General features: G+C 46.1%; 1 protein-coding gene across 3 annotated transcripts in view; it reads right to left on the bottom strand.

Annotated features, from left to right (window-relative positions):
* LOC136829896 (clusterin-associated protein 1-like) overlaps positions 1 to 19,052 on the bottom strand; it is an 83,352-nt gene that overhangs the window by 25,486 nt on the left and 38,814 nt on the right. For 2 of the 3 annotated variants that reach the window (XM_067089016.1, XM_067089017.1), the window contains 3 exons: positions 16,808 to 17,004; positions 633 to 818; positions 413 to 502 (listed from right to left, as the gene is read on the bottom strand). In XM_067089016.1, coding sequence (XP_066945117.1) covers positions 413 to 502; positions 633 to 818; positions 16,808 to 17,004 — 473 coding nt within the window. The remainder of the gene's footprint in view (positions 1 to 412; positions 503 to 632; positions 819 to 16,807; positions 17,005 to 19,052) is intronic. The other variant, XM_067089018.1, reaches the window with a different exon arrangement.

Genomic DNA, 19,052 nt, shown 5'->3' with positions numbered 1-19,052 from the left:
CTTCCTCATATTCATTACCTTGAGCAGTTTGGAATTTCAATCACAGATATAAAGGAAAGGATTTTCAGAACAGGATAATTTGCACTGAAGAGATTTAAGCTGTACAAAAACAGTACACCAATAAAGGACTCTTGAAGCTTCCTACTGAGTGATAAGAACTACAGAACTCATACTTCCTTTTTTTTAACAGATCATAAACCATCAATTGGATGTCACTCTTTCACTAACTTTAGCGTTTTATAAAATACCTAATACGGTATCTACTAATAGGCAACTGTATAACCCACGTTAGGATAAGAGTTAGTTATGAGGAAATTACTGTACAATATTTCTAAACTACTGTAATTTTACAAACATTTTATCTCACCAAGCCTAAATATGGACGATAAAAGTCACAGTACGCCAGACTTACCTTAGCATCAATTTCATTGTTCAGGCTGTCGTGAAGAGTGGCAGCATCCATCACAATACTGGAGGCAAGCTGTCGAAACTCTCGCAAATCCTGCAAAGGTAAACTGTGATAAACTAGGCATGTTCATTTGGTAAGCCTCCAAAAATGACTCCTACGAGAATTTTAATTCATCTTCTTGCAAAAATTCTTGATGAATTGTAACTGAGATACTTTCACATACCTTGCCATTCAGATTAACAGTTAAATTCGCCTCCAGTTCTTCACTGTCTTCACTGACTGGTGCTGAATGGAGCGCAGTCTGGGTGGCTGCATAGAGACGGGTAGTAACTTTCAAGAGTTCACGGACAGCTAATTTATCTGCTCCGTATAACTTCACTGTATTTATTTTAATGCCCATCTTCTGATACTGTAATTGAAGCATGTAATTTATTTCATCATATATGCTTAATATTACTAGTATATTCATTACTAAATACTGTACCTCATTAAAATGTAACAAATTAAATTTACCATATACAGTTCTCAGAAACATATCTTTGTGTACCTTACACAGTACTTATAATTTTTCAAGGCTTTAAAGGAAAATCTGAGTTCCTGGAACAAAAATGTTGTTTTCATGATAAAATTAAGTTTCATATAAACAGTACTTACCAAGTAATTACATAGCTATAGGTTTTCAACCATGGCAGCCTAAAAATTCAAAATTCATGGTAGCGCTTCTATTGTTTTGTGTAAGTGACAAGCCCCGCCCACTTTTGGAGACCGAGAGGAACATTTTAGCAGAGAGCTTCAATTCGGTTGTGCCCTGATGTCCATACGAGGGAAGGAGGGAGGGTTCCGACTCTGTAATTACTTGGTAAGTATATATGAAACTTAATTTTATCACAAAGATAACATTTTCATATAAGTAACTTACCAAGTAATTACTTAGCTGATTTCACACTGAAAGGAGGTGGGATACTTGGACATATTCTACTCCAAAACATTAAGAAAGGTAGTGACTTTGAGACAGAAAAGTTGCTAGCATTGATACAATGCTTGTTGTTTCCTCACCTGGTAAGAGAGCTACTGCAGGTGGGTACTGCCTTTGGTCGGTGCTTATCTTAACCTGTACTGGTGTGGCAGTATAGCCATGGGTCACCCCTACTTTAGTGAGAACTTTGCTGCGAAGGAAGGTTTCCAATGGCTAGCAAAGTTTAAAAAGGTGCCCTTTACCTGGGCATAGAACCAGAAAAAAACAAACAGCGCTGTCTCCTACACTGCAATAAAAACCACACCCCAACCACTAAAAACTGGCGGGTACTCCAGGTAAAATGTACCCCCAGGCTCCCCTTTGGACTCAACACCCTAGGTCAAGGCGAGGAGATAGAGGATGGAAAGAGAGCCCTGTATGCTTCCACTCCCAACACCATGCCAGCCATGGATAAAGGTCGTAAGGTACTACAATTTTCAAATATGGTCTCCACATGCATGAGGTAGTGTGAAATGAAGACTGACTTGCACTTCAAAAAAAAACTGTAAAATGGCCGAGAGAGACATATTACTGTATGTCTAAACGGAAGAGAGGTAGTAACGGCCCGAACCTCGTAAGGCTTAACCTTAAAGGTATGTAAGATGTCCTCATGAATCTGAGAGTGTGCTTCGGAGATCACATCTCCCAGAAAATAAGACAGAGCACTCTTAGAAAGAGGACGAGATGGTTCCTAACAGAGCACCAGAGGTTGTTAGAAAGTCCTCTGATCTTCTCTGTCCTTTGCAGGTAATAGCTAAGAGCTCTCACAGGGGAAAGAAGCCTTCTTTTCTGGTCCAATGATGTCCATTAAGTTTCTGTGGTGAACGAACGGGGCCGAGGTTTAGATGGGTCCTCATTCTTGGCAAGGAACCCGAGAGAGAAGGAGCAGACTGCATCCCCTAGCAAAAAGCCAACTCTCTTGTTGATAGCCTGGAGCTCATTTATACGTTTGGTGGTAGCCAACGCCACAAGGAAGAGAGCCTTCCTGGTAAGATTCCTTAGAGACAGAGCGGAGAAGCTCGATGGCGGGACCTGAGAGCCACTTTAACACCACGTGCAGATTCCAACAAACGTAATCAGACCTCTCTTGCTTGAAGTCTCACATGATCTGATGAGGTCGCTGAGATCTTGGTTGGAGGACAGATCCAGAACTCTATGTTTAAAAACAGAACTTGGCATCAACCTATACCCCTTGATGGTAGAGGATGACAACTTCTTGGGGAGATATCAGGTAAAGCAACAAGTCAGCTATCTGAGCTATAGACGTTTCAGAAGATTAGATGTTATGACGGCTGCACCGTCTTCTGACTACTGTGCACTTGGATTGATAGAGCTTGCTAGATGCAGACGGCTGTCTTCTAGCCTCCACAGCTGGTTTTGAAAAACTCTTCACTGACGAGGCTCCTCACAGTCTGAAGCCTGTCAGGGCCAGCGCGGACAACCCTTGGTGGAACCTGAAGAAGTGGGGTTGTCTGAGAAGGAGTCTCGGGAAATCCACTAACAGCTCGGGAAATCCACTAACAGTTGAAGCAGGTCTGGGAACCCTTCCTTCTTGGGCCAGAACAGGGCAACTAGGGTCATTGAAAAGTTGTGACGAGATGAAAACTTGTTGATTAGCCCCCTGATCATACCAAAGGGAGGGAAGGCGTACACATCCAGGTCTGTCCAGTCTAGAAGCATGGCATATGTCACCCATGTGAGAGGGTCCAGGGCTGGGGAACAGAAGAGAGGAAGATGGTGGTTCCTCAATGTCGCAAACAGGTCTATGGTCGGTCTGCCCCATGATCTCCACAGATTGTTGCAGACCAGGGGATCTAAGGTCCACAGTTTGAAGGACCTGCTTGAGACGGCTTAACTCGTCTGCTAAGACGTTCAGTCTCCCCTGAATGAACAGAGTGATAATCATCACTTGGTTCTGCTCTGCCCACAGAAGATCTTCCACAGCCTCGTAGAGAGAGGAGTGGGTGCCTCCTTGCTTGTAGATGCACGATAGGGAAGAGGTGTTGTTCGCCCAAAGTATTACTGTCTTGCCAAAGACAAGAATCGAGAAGGACTGGAGGTCCAGGTGAATAGCTTTCAGTTCCTTGACACTGATGTGGAGGTTTCTTTGTTCCATGGACCACGTCCCGGAAACTTCTCGACTCCCTAGCAGGGCTCCCCAACCTAGATCTGAGGCATCGGAATAAAAATCTAGGTTGGGGCTCAACGGAAGAAGAGACTTCCCTCCCCAAAGTCTTTCTACACACAACCACCATTGAAGGTCCGCTTTGACCTCCGAAATGATGGGGAAGACAAAGGAGCCCGGTTGGGTCTTCCTGCTCCAGTTTGCCTTGAGAAAGAACTGCAGAGCTCTCATGCGCAGTCTGCCCAACTTTACAAATTCCTCTATGGAGGCCAGAGTCCCCAAGAGACTCATCCACTGAATGGCTGAACAGGATGGAAGAGAAAGGAACCTGTGAACTGTTTGAAGGCAGGGGTCGACTCTTCTGGGGGATGGAAAAGCCTGAAAAATCCGTAAGTTCAGGATCATTCCCAAATAAAGAATCTCCTGTGTCAGAGTTAGTTGGGATTTCTGTTCGTTGATCAGAATGCCCAACTATTGGGCCAGGCAAAGTTTTCTTTAAGTCCTCCGTGCACTTGTCCTTCAACAGGGAGCGGAGAAGCCAGTCATCCAAACAAAGTCAGATGTTTATGCCGAGGAGATGGACCCATTTGCCGACAGGAGCGAGAATCTGCCTGAAAACTTGAGGGGCTGTAGACAGGCCAAAGCACAAGGCCCGAAACTGGAGAACTCTGCCCTGAAAGACGAACCATAAGAACTTCCAGGAGTCTGGATGGATGGGAACATGGAAATAAGCGTCCTGCATGTCCAGGGGAACTACTAACACAGTTGTAGAAGGGAGGGATTTGACCTCCAGAGAAAGAGCCGAAAACTTCTCGGAGCCTTCCGAGTAAGCAGTCAAGACGATGGGAGACTTGACTAAAGGAGGCTCCTCCCTGAATGGAATGGAGTAGTCCTCCTTCAGGACCTTGACGATCCAAGGTTCCACCCCTCTATGGTTCCATTCATCCCAAAAGAGGTGAAGTCTGACCCCTACTGGAGCACAAAGGACTGAATTCTCATTTCTTGGAGGCAGGCTTGAAATTACACTTCTTGATGGACCTTGACGGGGGACATAAATTTTGCTTTCCTCCACAAAAGGGCTGAGGTTGGAGAGGAGAGACTGATTTAGCGACGAAGGCAGAGGATTCTCTTGGTCGCCTAGTGGACTGGGCCAGCAGATCTTGCGTGGACTTTTTCTGCAGGTCCAATGTGATCTCTTTGACAGTGGCTTGTGGGAAGAGATGCGACATGTCCAGTGGAGAGAAAAAGGAGAGCAGACTTCTGAGTTTGGGTGACCCCTTTCGTGGTGAAAGAGTACCACAACTCTCTTTTCTTTAAAACCCCCATGGAAAAGAGAGAGGCAAACTCTAAGGAACCATCCCTGATTGCCTTGTCAGCACACGACAACACCACTAACCAGTCTGAAGTAAAGTCCTCTGTGAGGTCAGGGCAGTCGTCGATCTTCTACGCTAAGGCCCCAACAGTCCAATCGAGGAAGCTAAAAAACTCAAACATCTTAAAGTTATTCTTGATGAGGTGTTCCAACTCAGGAGAGGAAAACAGAATCTTTGCTGACGCAAAAGCAGCAGGTCGGGAAGAATCAACCAGACCAGAAAAGTCCCCTTGGCAGGAGGCAGTGACTCCCAAAGAGGGAGCTTCTTCAGTCGAGTAGGAAAGGTAACTCCTCCGAATAAGCCTACGGGGAGGAAAAGCAAATGTGGCTTTACCCTGCTCGCTCTTTGAAGTGACCCAATCATCCATCTCTGAGCGCTTTCCTTGAGGAGGAGAAAAGTACCCACTTGGGGAGCCTAGCACTGCCATCTGTCTGTTTCCTCATGAGGAAGGTTGAAGCCGGTGAGACCGTAGCAGCAAGCATGAAATCAGGAAAGCTGGCCAGGATAAACTTCAGTAAGGCAGCATATGCCCAAGGAGAGGTGGATTCCTGTTCACAGTCCTCATCTGAAGAGACAGGAGACAAAGAGGTATCCTTGGAGGTTTTGGGAGCTGTGGGTTTCTCTTTAAGAAACCCATGATCTCCGCTAACTGGAGCTTTATTGGACCTAATGAAGGGTCTTCCTGGGCAGACGAGTGCGCTTGCAGAGGAGAAGGTGGCACCAAGCGTGCGAGAGTTGGCGCTGGGCACTCGGGGGCACCAGACGCATGGGAGTGGGAGCCTGGCATTTGGAGGCAGGCACCAAGTGCTCAGGAGGTGACGGGCGCTTGGAGGAAGAGGAACTTCGAAGAAGATGATGGGTGCCTGAGCAGATCTTTCGGGTGCTTGGGAACCAAAAAAGGGCACTCACAACATAAGGAGAAAAAGGACTTCAGGCTGTCTCAAGCAGACGGGAGGTTGAGCCGAAGAAGAGGCAGGAAGCGGGTCAGCGAAGCTGCAGGAGGGCTGAGGGCTACAACTGGCCTCCTTATGCCTCTTGAATGGAAGAGGGGAGTGGTCTGCATCAACAGCGTGCCTCTTAAGTGGGCACGACAAAGCTGGGTAGTGCCACCAGTGCCTTTTGTCAGGATTGGAACCTTCCGATTCTGACGTGAGTTGATGCGCACTCACCAAAACTCCTTTCCAATGATGCTCTGTCGCAGACTGGGATCAGGCAACAAGCTCGACTGAGGGGGCAACTACCCATGGGCAAACCCCACCAGCCTCCATTGGACCTCTGGTATATCTTCTAGATTCAAGGCAGTGGGACAGGGACCTTCATCTAGGAGCACCAGTGGGACGAGTAGCCACCTCCTCAACTTGTACAACACTATCACTTTGCACGGTGGAAGACAATTTTTCCATCAGGACCTTTAGGGATGCCCCCAATTCCGCCACTGTATTCACCACTAAATTAATCTTCTGGCTGAACCTTGATTCGAGGCTGGCAATGGGATTGAGATTGGAAGCATGGGAACCCGGCACAGGAGTATGTGGTAAAGAAGTAGGAGGGCTAAGGATAGGAGACATTGCAGGAACCAGTAGCGAAGGAATAGTGCTATCGTCTACAAGTTTAGGTAAAGGGGTAGACTCTAAAGTTAGTTCTATTTTTGGCTCTAGAGGCCGCCTTCCCCTTTCTATCCCTCTCAAGTTTGTCCAAATGAGGCTTCAATACTTTCCATTTCTTGTCATCCCAATCCTGACATTCTAAGCAAGTGTTATCTCTATTGCATTCCTGCCACCTATATTTAACACACTTAATGTGAGAGTCAAAAGAAGACTTAGTTAACCTTGTCTTACATCCATTGCTGCAGAAGTGAATGCTTGAAGAGCTAGAATATAACATTCTTACAATAAAAGCTTGAAATAATGTTAACCAAAGCTAACAATATAACTAAAACTTGAAGGCCACAACAAAAATTGAATACTTCACCAAAATCAGGAAATAACATCCAAAAAATGATGAAGAAGGCAGCAGAAAACACCTGATGTTGGTCGGGGGCCAGCAGAAAACAAATTGAAGCTCTCTGCTAAGTTGTTCCTCTTGGTCCCCGAAAGTGGGTGGGGCTTTTCACCTATACAAAACAACAGAAGCGCTACAGCAAATGTTGAATTTTTAGACTACTGTGGTTGAAAATTCACAATTTTTTTTAAGTAAATTCTATTTTTCTTAACTATACAAACCTGAGTCCCACCTGCCCGGATGTAAACATTCCAATTTGCCTTACAGCCCAGGTGTCAGATTGAGGGGTGGCACATGAAGTGGGCATAAAATGTAATGTAAAGGACCTCAGGTTTGTATTCAGTGATCCCTCTTCTATCGTGGATAATGGGGACCAGAACCCCGCACGAAAGGTGAAATTCCGCGAAGTAGCATTGGCCCCTCCCTAGGGGTATATATATAAAATACCCATGTATGAGCAACATTACATAAGCGAGGTAAGTATAAAGTGAACAAATGTACTGTACAGGTATACTATTTACAGTACCATATTTTACTTAAATATACAGTATTTACTGTACTGTACTGTACAGTACAATAATTATAAAACCTTGTACATACATTCACTCTCTCTCTCTCTCTCTCTCTCTCTCTCTCTCTCTCTCTCTCTCTCTCTCTCTCTCTCTCTCTCTCTCTCATATGAGATGTACATTACTGTACTATAATTATAAAACCTCTCTCTCATACAAGACATTAACACGTATGTTCAACCCTCACCAATGACAGTAGCATAATATCTTGAGGTGACGATGACGACGATGAAAATGACGATGACGATGATGGTGTTACTGCACAGGTATAATGAGGCCTTTACGTCAGTTCAGGAAGCGCCTCATCGTCAGATATCGGCGCTGGATCGTCACCATTTTCTTCTGAAAGAGGCGAAGAAGCTCGTGGTGGCGGTGAAGAGGTTCCCACTTCACTCGGGGAAGAAGCTATGTGATGATGCGATGATGCGCAGCCAATCAGCTCACAGGTTACATCCACTTGTGCTCTCATTGGTCGATCTCGCACCGGGAACCAATCACGTGCCTTGTCCGAGTGCCTGTGGGTATATACGAAGCTTCCAGTCCTTGCGCGTCGGTCTCGCAAGCCATTCTTCTCGCGTAACATGATGAAACATTGCTGTTTTCCGCAATATGGCTACCGATATGGCGGTACTTTTTAATTTTAATTTTTCGATGAATATTTCTGAAAAATCCGCGATGCAATGAAGCTGGCAAAGTTGAAGCGCGATGTGGAGAGGGATTACTGTAGTTAGGAAAAATACAATTTACTTTAAAAAATTGTGATTTGTTCCGACAAGATATACAAACCATCGGTCCTTTACATTTGGAAGACTCACTGGTTAGAGGGAGAAATCTAAGTGAGTCTCTATGAACTGACTGGAGTTCGCTACACCTTGGGTTCCCTTCCTGGTCGGCAGAGCGAGGAAGGGAAAACCTGCCTCTGACAAAGTGATTGGGTTGTAGGAAACGCGAGGTCAATTGTCAGACTTCTGGGCTTTTTCATATGAATGAGGAAGACGTCATGTCATATAAAAATAGGACAGGGTGAACCTTGAGAAGTCGGCGACAGTAAGGCAAATATAAGTACAGTACTGTATTGGGATTGTCTTATTGTCATGATCTCCTTCCTCACCTTCCTAGAGGAAGGAGCAGGTTTGCTTCCATGATCCTCAAAGGAAATGGAACGGAAGTTTGAAGTGTATGCTTACCTGCATCGACCGCCTGATCCAGCATGCAACGGCTCATCCGCTCTCTGCCCACAGGAAGAGAGCCAGGATGAAGAGAAGGAGAGGCCAGTCACTCCCACACTCATTTTGCATCCACAACTGCACATCTTACTCGACATGCAACCCTGTCCTGTTAGAAGAGCCGGGTAAGCTACACAACTCGTTGAGCAGCCACCATAGTTCCGAAGGAAAAGGTGTCCAAGGACTTGTGGGCAATATCCCGAAGGTAGAAAGAAGTTAAGGTGGTCTGTTGAGACCATGACCCCACTTTCAATACCTGAGGAACTGACAGGTTCTTCCAGAATGTAAGGGTAGGACCAAAGCTCCAGACTTCATGAGCTCTCGGACGAAAGGTAACGGTGTCATCTTCTCCAGCGGCAAAGTACACTCTCCTTATCGTCTCACGAAGCCAGAAAGAAGTCATGTTCTTGGACACCTCTTTCTTGGTTGAGCCAGTGCTAACAAAGAGTCATCAACACTCAGGCCGGAGATGGCAAGTTCTCTTCAGGTAGTGCTGCAGCACTCTAACAGGACACAGTAGCATTTCATCTAGGTCATTACCTACAAAGACCTCTAGGGAAGGGATACTGAAGGACTCAAACCTAGTGTCAGGGACCGATGGATTCTGAGTCTTCGCTACGAAGTCTGGGACAAAATCAGGTGTAACTGATCCCCATCCCCTATAGTGTTTAACATCAAAGGGAAGTTCATGAAGTTCTCCAACTCTCTTCGCCGATGCCTGGACAAGCAGGAAGACGGTCTTGAGGGTCAGATCCCTGTCTTTTGACTCTCGTAAAGGCTCATACGGTGCACGAGTCAGGCTCCTTAGAATGAGTCACATCCCATGCAGGAGGCCTGAGGTCCCTGGGTGGGAAAGACCTCTCGAAGCTTCTCATGAGTAGAGAAATCTCGAAGGAAGAGATATCTACACCTTTCAGCTGCAAGACTGGGCTGAGTGCAGTTCTATAGCCTTTTACAGCTGAAAAAGAGAGAAGCTTCTCTATGCGAAGAAAGACGAGGAAGTCCGCGACCTGCTGAACAGTAGCTCTGACTGCAGAGAAACCCCTCCACGACACCAACCACAGAAGACGGCCCACTTTCCCTGGTATACTGCTGCAGAGGACTGCCTAAGGTGTCCAGCCATCTCCGTTGCTGCGTGACGCGAAAAGCCTCTCACTCGCAGGAGATGCTGGATAACCACCAGCCATGAAGACACAGGGACTGCACTGCCAGGTGGTACTGCTCTACATGGGGTTGACAGCAGGATGTGCCTGGGAGGAATCTCTCTCGGTGCCTCAGAAAGAAGAGCTAGCAGGTCAGAATACCAAACAGCCAGAGGCCAATTGGGAGCCACCAGAATCATCCTGAGATTCGGGGTGATCATCACTTGCTGATCACCCTGCGAATCAGACAAAACGGAGGAAAGGCGTATACATCGAGGTTGTCCCACAGGTGTTGGAACGTGTCCTCTGCGGTGGCCCATGGGTCCGGCACGACTGAGCAGAAGACCTGAAGTTTTCTGTTGTGCTGTTTGGCAAACAAATCTATGACTGGACACCCCCACAGATCGAACAACCTTTCTGTAATGTCTGGGTGAAGGGACCACTCTGTCCCTATCACCTAATTCTGGTGGCTGAGCTTGTCTGCCACTACATTCCTCTTGCATTGTCAACTGATGAAGCGGAAGGGACACAGGCCCCCCCTACTTGTTGACATATGCCATTACCGTGGTGTTGTCGCTCATCCACACCAAGAAGTGTCCCATCACACAATCCTGAAACTCTCGGAGAGCCAAGAAGGCCAACTTGAGCTCCAGGATGTTGATGTGAAGGTGCTTGTTGTCTCGGTGCCACACTCCCGAAGTCAGCAACTCCTCCAGGTGTGCGCCCCATCCCTCGGTCAATGTGTCCAAGAACAGAAGCATGTCCGGAGGGGGAGTATGTAGACATACTCTTATTAACCCTTAAACGCCGAGCCTCTATTTACAAAAGTGTCTGCCGTATGCCGGCAGTGTTCGGGAGTTAGCGCTGAAGCGGAAAAAAAGTTTTTTTCAAAAAATCACAGCACGCTTAGTTTTTAAGATTAAGAGTTCATTTTTGGCTCCTTTTTTTTCATTGCCTGAAGTCAAGTATGCAACCATCAGAAATTAAAAAAAATATCATTATCATATATAAATATTGAAATATATGACAGCAAAAAAAAAATTTCATATATAATTGTATACAAATCGCGCTGTGAGCAAAACGGTTAAAGCTAATGAGTTATTTTTTTCTTTGTATTGTACACTAAATTGCGATGATTTTGGTATATAACAAATTGTAAAACGATCAAAGCAACACAGAGAAAATATTATCACAAAATGATGCATGAATTCGTAATGCGCGGATGTAAAAAAAGTTTTTTTCAAAAATTCACCATAAATCGATATATTGTGCTAGAGACTTCCCGTATGTTGCAAAATGAAGGTAATTGATTGAATATTACTAGGTTGTAAGTTTTTTAGCTTACAATTGCAGTTTTCGACCATTTCGGTTGAGTCAAAGTTGACCGAAGGTCGAATTTTTTCTATTTATCGTGATTTATATGAAAATATTTCAAAACTGATAAAAGCTACAACCATGAGTTATTTTTTGTTGTATTCTACATGAAACTGCGCACATTTTCATATATAAAACTTTATGTAACGGCTATTAGAAAAACGGTGCAAACATTACGACACAGTGACGAAAGAATTTCCGAGATTTTCGGCGAGTTTCCAGCGCAGAGCGTAAGAAAAAGTTTTTTTCAAAAATTCACCATAAATCGAAATATTGTGCTAGAGACTTCCAATTTGTTGCAAAATGAAGGTAAATGATTGAATATTACTAGAATGTAAGAGTTTTAGCTTACAATTGCGTTTTTCGACCATTTCGGTCGAGTCAAACTTGACCAAAAGTTGAAATTTTGGCACTTATCGTGATTTATGTGAAAATATTTCAAAACTGATAAAAGCTACAACCATGGGTTGTTTTTGTTGTATTTTACATGAAATTGCACACATTTTCATATATAAAACTTTATGTAAAGGCTAATATAAAATGGTGCAAAAATTACGACAAAATGACGAAAGAATTTCTGACATTTTCGGCTGAGTTACCGCGCGGACATAAGGAAAAAGTTTTTTTCAAAAATTCACCATAAATTAAAGTATTGTGCTAGAGACTTCCAATTTGTTGCAAAATGAAGGTAAATGATTGAATATTACTAGAATGTAAGAGTTTTAGCTCACAATTGCATTTTTTTACCATTTCGGTCGAGTCAAAGTTGACTAAAGGTTGAAATTTTTTGTAGTCGATGTACGGTACGTCCACTCGGCACCCGACAGACAATTTTAGTCGACGTACGATATGTCTAGTCGGCGTTTAAGGGTTAAGAGGTTCGTGTCGTCCATTCACCAGTCTATGTCCTCTCTCACCTTCTCCAAAAGAGGGATGAGAAAGGACATGGGGGTCTCGAAACTGGGACCAATACTCCTTCAGTCACCACTGCCGGGGACTGAAGGTGTAGACGCCCATGAGGGACCAGCTTCTCCAATGACGACTTGCCATTGCCGAGCTGGCTGCTTCTGTTGAGACAGGAACAGCTGTGCTGCCTTCCTGAACCTGCTGATACGAAAGTCCGAGGGGAAGACTCTTGCTGCTACTGTATCTAACAGCATGCCCAGGTACTTTATCCTCTGCTTTGGGGGTGAGATCTGACTTCTCAAGATTTGCTACAATCCCTAGATTGCAGCAAAACTCGAGGAGCCAATCCCTGTCCTAAAGCAACTGCAAGCGGAAGCTCGCCAGAACCAGCCAATCATAGAGATACCTCAATAAACGTATCCCATACGAATGGGCCGAAGTTGACACTAAGGTGACCCTTGCATGAACACCTGGGGAGCGGTCAAAAGCCCGAAACAGTGTCCTGAACGAACACCGTCTCCCCAAGAATAAAGTGAAGGGACTTGCGGGAGGACGGATGAATGGGTATTTGAAAATGCACACCCTTCAGATCCACCGCAAGCACGAAGTCATTCTCCCTACTGGAGGCGGGCAAGGAACAAGCAGTCTCCATTGTGAACTGAGCTGGCCCCCTGCACCCCCAAAGCTTTCTCCACATGAAAGACATGGCTGTAAAAGCCTGGGGACCGATCCAACACGACTTCCACAGCACCCTTGCTCAGCATGGCTTGCACCTCTTGCGTGAAGATCCTTCACTGAACCAGGAACATGGTTACAGAGATGGACCGGAGAGTTGGTGAGAGGTGGCCGAGACTCAAAGGGGAGTAGATGTCCCTCCTGAAGGACATCAACTACCCAGGCTGTGTATTCCCATGGGAACCCTTTGAAGTCTGGGACTTCTTGGGGGCCAAGGAAGTGCTAGCCTGGCCCAAAGGACGAGCCACAGTGGAGCACGAAGACCCAAAGGTCGTGGCCACTGCCTGGTGGACAAGACGGTCGCTGTCTTCGGCCTCATGCCTGTCCACCGCAGCATCTACCTGCTCTCTCGGGAAGAGAGAGGCAGAACCCATAGGGTTCCATAGGGTCACTGTCGACTCGGTACCTACAGATCTGGCGAAACATGAAAGAACAGCATTTCTTCTCTTTAACACCAGGTTCACCCACAGGTCTGCTGTCTGGTTGGCAAGGTAAGAGATGGCTCTACCTCCAGACTGGCACAGCCTCCCGAAAGCGGAGTCCTCCCCAGGCACGATAGCAACTGAGGATACTGTGAATGACCACAGATCCAACCAGGAGACTGCCTGGAGAACCACCATAGCGGTGGCTTCCAGGGTCGCCGCTTCTTGCTGTGAGAGGGAGATTCCTTCCGCGGTAAGCTGCTGCAGCGAGAGACCCGGGCCCAGATGCATCAGGTCTGGGTCAACTTGCTTGGTCGGCAGTGCCCTCTCCGAGGGCGTATAGAAGAGCTGCTGTCGAGGCAGGGAAGGAGGAAGCAGCTTATCCAAACGGTTCGAACAAAGTGAATTATCTTGCCCAGAAAGAAGATCATTCACCTGACTGAGAACTCCCTCGGCAAGCGTGGACCATAGCAGCCCCACCAAAACCTTGGGTTCCTTTTTTGGACCACAGAAGGATTCGAGGCGCAAAGGACAATCCACAGACGAGGCCGTGGTCCCTTCCCCAAGGTCGCTGTGCTGACGGATCAGTGTAATGACCTCTGCAATAGTCCTCTGTATTTCGTGAGGGATGCGTACCACATGCCCCCGCAAATAGCTAAAATCCACGAATACTTAAAACCCCTCTAAAAACACTTAGAACTGCCCATTTTGATAGTTTAAACACAAGAAAAACCCAGTAAAAATGCTTATACCCGAGTTTTTTAATAGTTTTATCACAAAAAGTGCATTTATTCATGAAGTTATATGAAAATACAGTAATTAGTGAATATTTCTCTGTGAAAAATACTGCGAATGGGCAGATTTTCCGCAAATAATAGGTAGATATGTTCCACAGAGAAACCCATGAATGCATAAGTCCGCAAATCGTGAGAACACGAATACGGGGGTTTACTGTATCCGCATCCTGGGGGAGAGGACCCTCAAGTCCTTCCAGGGCGCAGTCCTCCCAATCTACTCTCCCGGCAGGAGGGAGAACCTCAGCAGACCCCTTGGATCCTTCCCGCACTACGTGGGTATACAACCTAGTTGATCTGAGGACCAAGCCAGGAACGTATGCCTTTGCAGTCGAAATCTGGGGAGAGAAATCTCCAGAGTTCCTCCTGTCCAACTTGGCCCCCAAGGGGAAACCCCAGGAGGTTGAGGGGATAGGTGAGGAGGATTGGGCACCTCCGCCGGTCCTGCTGGCGGAACCAGCAGGAGGAGCGGGCCAAGAGCAGTCATCAGCCTGCAGTGATAGCGGCAACCAGGAGAGCGTTGCGGTTCAAGCAAGCCAAGCCGAGCGCTCGACTCGACCAAGCCAGGCCAATCAGATGCTCGGACTCAAGAGACCAAAGCACCTACCTGGGAACCTGGCTAAGCACTTGAGGCAGTGCCAGCAGGCAGAGCTGAGACACCTGCATGTCTTGGCTCATTCTCCCATCCTGTGCCCGAATCAGTACAGTGGGCAGACTCTCAGGTACTGGTTTGGGATACCCGAGTCTCCTTAGAGGCCTGGGTACTCAGAATGAATGAGTGCCCAACACAGTGCCAGCCTACGAAGAAGACCTCTTAGGCGCGGCAACAGGTGTGCAGACTGAGGTTTGCATGCCCACAGCTCCCGAAACGCTAGACCCAGGGGGACAGGAAGAGCTGACGAAAAATCCCACTGCTTCCCCTGTGGAGGGAGGCAGTCCCTTAAAAGTCCCAGAATGGATGTGGAGGGAGGCAGTCCCTTAAAAGTCCCAGAATGGGATTTCTTAGGGGAAGGAGAGACAGCCTTCTTTGACCAACAAGCCTCTGAAGAAGAAGGGGAGGAGGTAGCAGATGACGATGTTGAAGATGAAGACAATGAAGACGAAGATGATGACAGACACCTTCCTAGACCTCTTCTTCAATTTCTTCTTCGTCACCTTCTTCAGGATGGCAGTCAAGTCCCCCATCCAGGAGTGAGCAACAGATGTCACAGGAGCAACCGGGGTGGCCAGGGTAGCGGGAGTGACCCGGGAAGCAGATTCATCAACAGTGGTGACCGGGGCAGCTGGGGCAGCCAGTAGAGCCCAGGAGCAAGGGAAGCCAGGAGCAGTGACTGGGGCAACCAGAACAGCCTGGGCAGGTGGAGGAGCCAGGACAGGCCGGGAGCCAGGAAAGCCAGAAGCCACGACAGGGGCAACTTGGATAGCCAGAGTAGGTGGAGCAGCCAGGATAGCCTGGGAGCCAGCAAAGCCAGGAACAGCAAGAGTAGGAACCATAAGATGAGGCACAGGAGAGGTCACCATCATAAAGGGTCCTGGCTGGGACAGCGGGGCCATGGAGAAGCCAGGAGGCAGAGGCACCGCGTGCTGAGATGCCGGCACGGTGGTCACCTGGGTCTCCAGGTGAGACAAGACAGTCACTGGCATCTTGGGGAAAGCTGTCATCGTCACAGTGCTGGTGGTAGTGGTAGCCGCGGCGTGAGTTATCACGGGAGTGCCACTCAGATGAGCAAGGAGACTCTCCAGTGATGGGGCGCCAGGAAGACCCAGATGGAGTCAGGTTGAATTCAGATCCGTAACCTGCCCCCCGAGAGAAGCCTCTACCGCCAAACCTGAAGAAAAAGTCGGGTCAATGGAGGGAGTCTCCATTTGCTCTGGGGGAAAAATTAGCCCCCCTGAGGCGAGGAGAGGCCCCCGAGAAGAGGTCGTTCTGATTGTCCGCCACCCCCCGCTTCATTCCACGCCCAATGAAGCGAGTGAAGAAGATGAAGGGGAATCCTCTCCCGAAGGAGAGGCAGCCAGAAGGGAAAGTTTACCAGGAGAAAGAAATGATCCTGAAGGATTAGCCACCAAGGGAGTCATCGGGGGCGTATAACCCTCAGACGACGCCTTGGAAGGCTTCCTCCGGTACTGTTTCCTCCCCTCCAACTTCACCCACTGCTCAGCCGACCAGGAGCAACACTCGCCACAAGTAGATCCTCGTGAAAACGCGCCCCCTGCAAGAGGAGCAAAGGGCGTGAGGGTCCACATCAATATTTGACCTGAAGCTACTGCACTTCTTCACTCCAACCCCAGGATACACACGCTGGGGGAAGGCAGGCTTACAAGGTTTATTTCCTTCACATGAGGTTGCATAATGACAAACACACAAAGCAATAAAAACAAGGTAGATAGAAAAGATCCCACCGGGAAAATAGCTCAACAGCAGTCACGGCAGAGAGTGAGAAACACGTCTGCATCGCATGATGGCCGAAAGCAAATTGGAATGTTTACACTGGGCAGGAAGGACTCTCGCCTCCCGGATGGTAGTTAACTGCCTAACCACCTTGTTTGGAAGTTCAATGGCCATTTCCAACTTCACTGAAAGTAATGCTAATGTAAAGGACTGATGGTTTGTATGTCATGTCTGAACAACCTATAGCTATGTAAATACTTGGTAAGTTACTTATATGAAACCACTTTTAACGTCACAAAAAAGGAGTCTCCATAAAATACTCACAAAGAAAACAGCAGCAATGCGAATAAGCACGACACGGTCCGGTTCAAAATCAATGACGCTGCTGACTTCATAGTCACTATCCACAATTTTCATGGCCCAGATTAGGATTTCGGAAACCAGAGGGAAATTGGGTGTTGAAAAATTTTCCATTGATATTACCCTATGGAATCCTAATACCTTTGTATGCTCAATTAAGTCTGGAAAAGAAAATTAAACTTGGAACAAATACTGTATACATTTTGACCAAACACCTTCCAAAATACAGTCTATGCAATGTACAGTATAGGTCATTTTTTTACCTATTTGCAAAAAAACATTTGTTTTATCACAGATTATATTAATTTACATAAGCCTACCTGTGCAACCTGCATACTATCAAGAAAAGAAAGAGTCCTCTTATCTACCATACATTCAGGAACCCCAGTGCCACCAATGACTGTCATTGCTACTTCCAGGTTCTGAGGGTTTTTGCTCAATAATGTTCATTTTCATTTTTTGGTCCCTGTGCTTGTCCTGTTATTTGTCTTTTTGGACAAGCATCAGTACTGACAACTACTGCACATAAGCCTGTTCATTTGAATCACCTTAGCTACATGATTTATCAGTGTATGCATTAACTACTTTGGTCAGGTAATGTTGTTATTACATGTCAGGTTCCTCCTTTTCTCATGGATTATTATTTATTTTTGTTACTGCGTGGATAATTATGTTCTGATAATACATCAGCAAGTTCCAGGAGATGATTATTTTTCTTCTGTCCTCAGCATTGGTGTTGCTCTAACAAGGTAGATATTTTTTCTCTGGATTTTGTATTGTTATTGTACTACATTATTATTTGTTTCAATCACTGTCGAAGATCTGCTAGACTTCCAGTAAGCAGTGTAAAAGCTGTATGAAATTTATAGTGAAGGATCCACATTTATTATGCAATACTTGCAGATGCCAGGTTTGCTTGCTATAGTTAATCTGTTTACAGTAATATATAAAGATCAGAAGTCTCAAAGACCCCAGCCAAATATTTCTAGTGCACAGCCTAAAAAAGTTCAGTCATCAACATGACATTTTAATGATAAAATAAAGTTTTATATATACTTACCCAGTAATTGCTTAGCTAATAGTTTCTACTCGAACAGCAGCTTAAATTTTGAATTCAGTGGTAGCGATTCTTTTGTTTTGTATAGGTGACAAAACCCGGCCCACTTTCAGGGTAAGACAGAGGAACAACTAAGCCAGTAGCTCAATTTGTTTATGCTAAAATGTCCATGTGCAGGGAGGAGAGAGGCTCCATCCATAATTCCTGGGTAAGTACAGTATATATAAAACTTTACTTTATCATAAATATGTCATTTTTACATAAGTAACTTACCCAGTAATTACTCAGCTGATTCCACACTTAAAGATAGTGGGGAATCATGGACGGCAAAATAACACTCTACATACGAAAAGTTAATGAACTAAAATGGGCTAGCATTGAGACAAAGCTTGTTGTTTCCTTACCTGGTGAAAGACCTGCACAGATAATTACTACCTCTGGTTGGCACTCATCTCAACCTGTGGAGATGTGGCAGTATAGACAGAATCGCCTCTGCTACAGTGGGATACTCTGCAGCAAAGGAGTACTCTGAAGACTGACCGAATATACAGCAGGAACTTTGTGACAAAGGTCAATACTGAAGGCCAATAAAGCTCACACAATTGCCCCTGCCCAGAGCCTATTACCAAAACACAATAAAAAACCAAACAACAAAATCACATACACCAGCACTAAAAAACTGGTGGGCACTCCAAGTCTCTTGTACCCTCCTGGATTCCCCACAACTCGACACCACAAACAAGGCGAAGAGCATAGGAAGGGATGCTTCCTACACTTCCTCACCCATCACTACGCCAGCTATGGACACTGGTCCCAAGGTACTGCAGTTTTCGTAAACAGTTTCCATGTCCCGCTGGCAGTGCATTGCAAACACCAACTTGCTTCTCCAGTACGTTACCTGAAGAACGGAGGATAAGGAAAGATTGTGCTTGAAAGTTACTGATGTAGCAACTGCCCTTACATCATAAGCTTTAACTTTCATGACTTTTAAAATAACAATTTTTGAAGTAAATTGTATTTTTCCTAACTATACAAACCCAAGGTCCTTTACATTAGGAGATACTTTCAGGCGTAGGCTGGAAAACGGCCGTTGAACTTCAACAAGGTGGTTAGGCAGTTACTGTCCGGGAGGCGGGAGCACCGCCTGCCCGG

The sequence above is a fragment of the Macrobrachium rosenbergii genome, chromosome 45, assembly GCF_040412425.1.
Source record: "Macrobrachium rosenbergii isolate ZJJX-2024 chromosome 45, ASM4041242v1, whole genome shotgun sequence".
NCBI classification, from domain to species: domain Eukaryota; kingdom Metazoa; phylum Arthropoda; class Malacostraca; order Decapoda; family Palaemonidae; genus Macrobrachium; species Macrobrachium rosenbergii.
The sequence above is the reverse complement of the archived record's forward strand: the minus strand, read 5'-3'. Positions and strand labels throughout refer to the sequence as shown.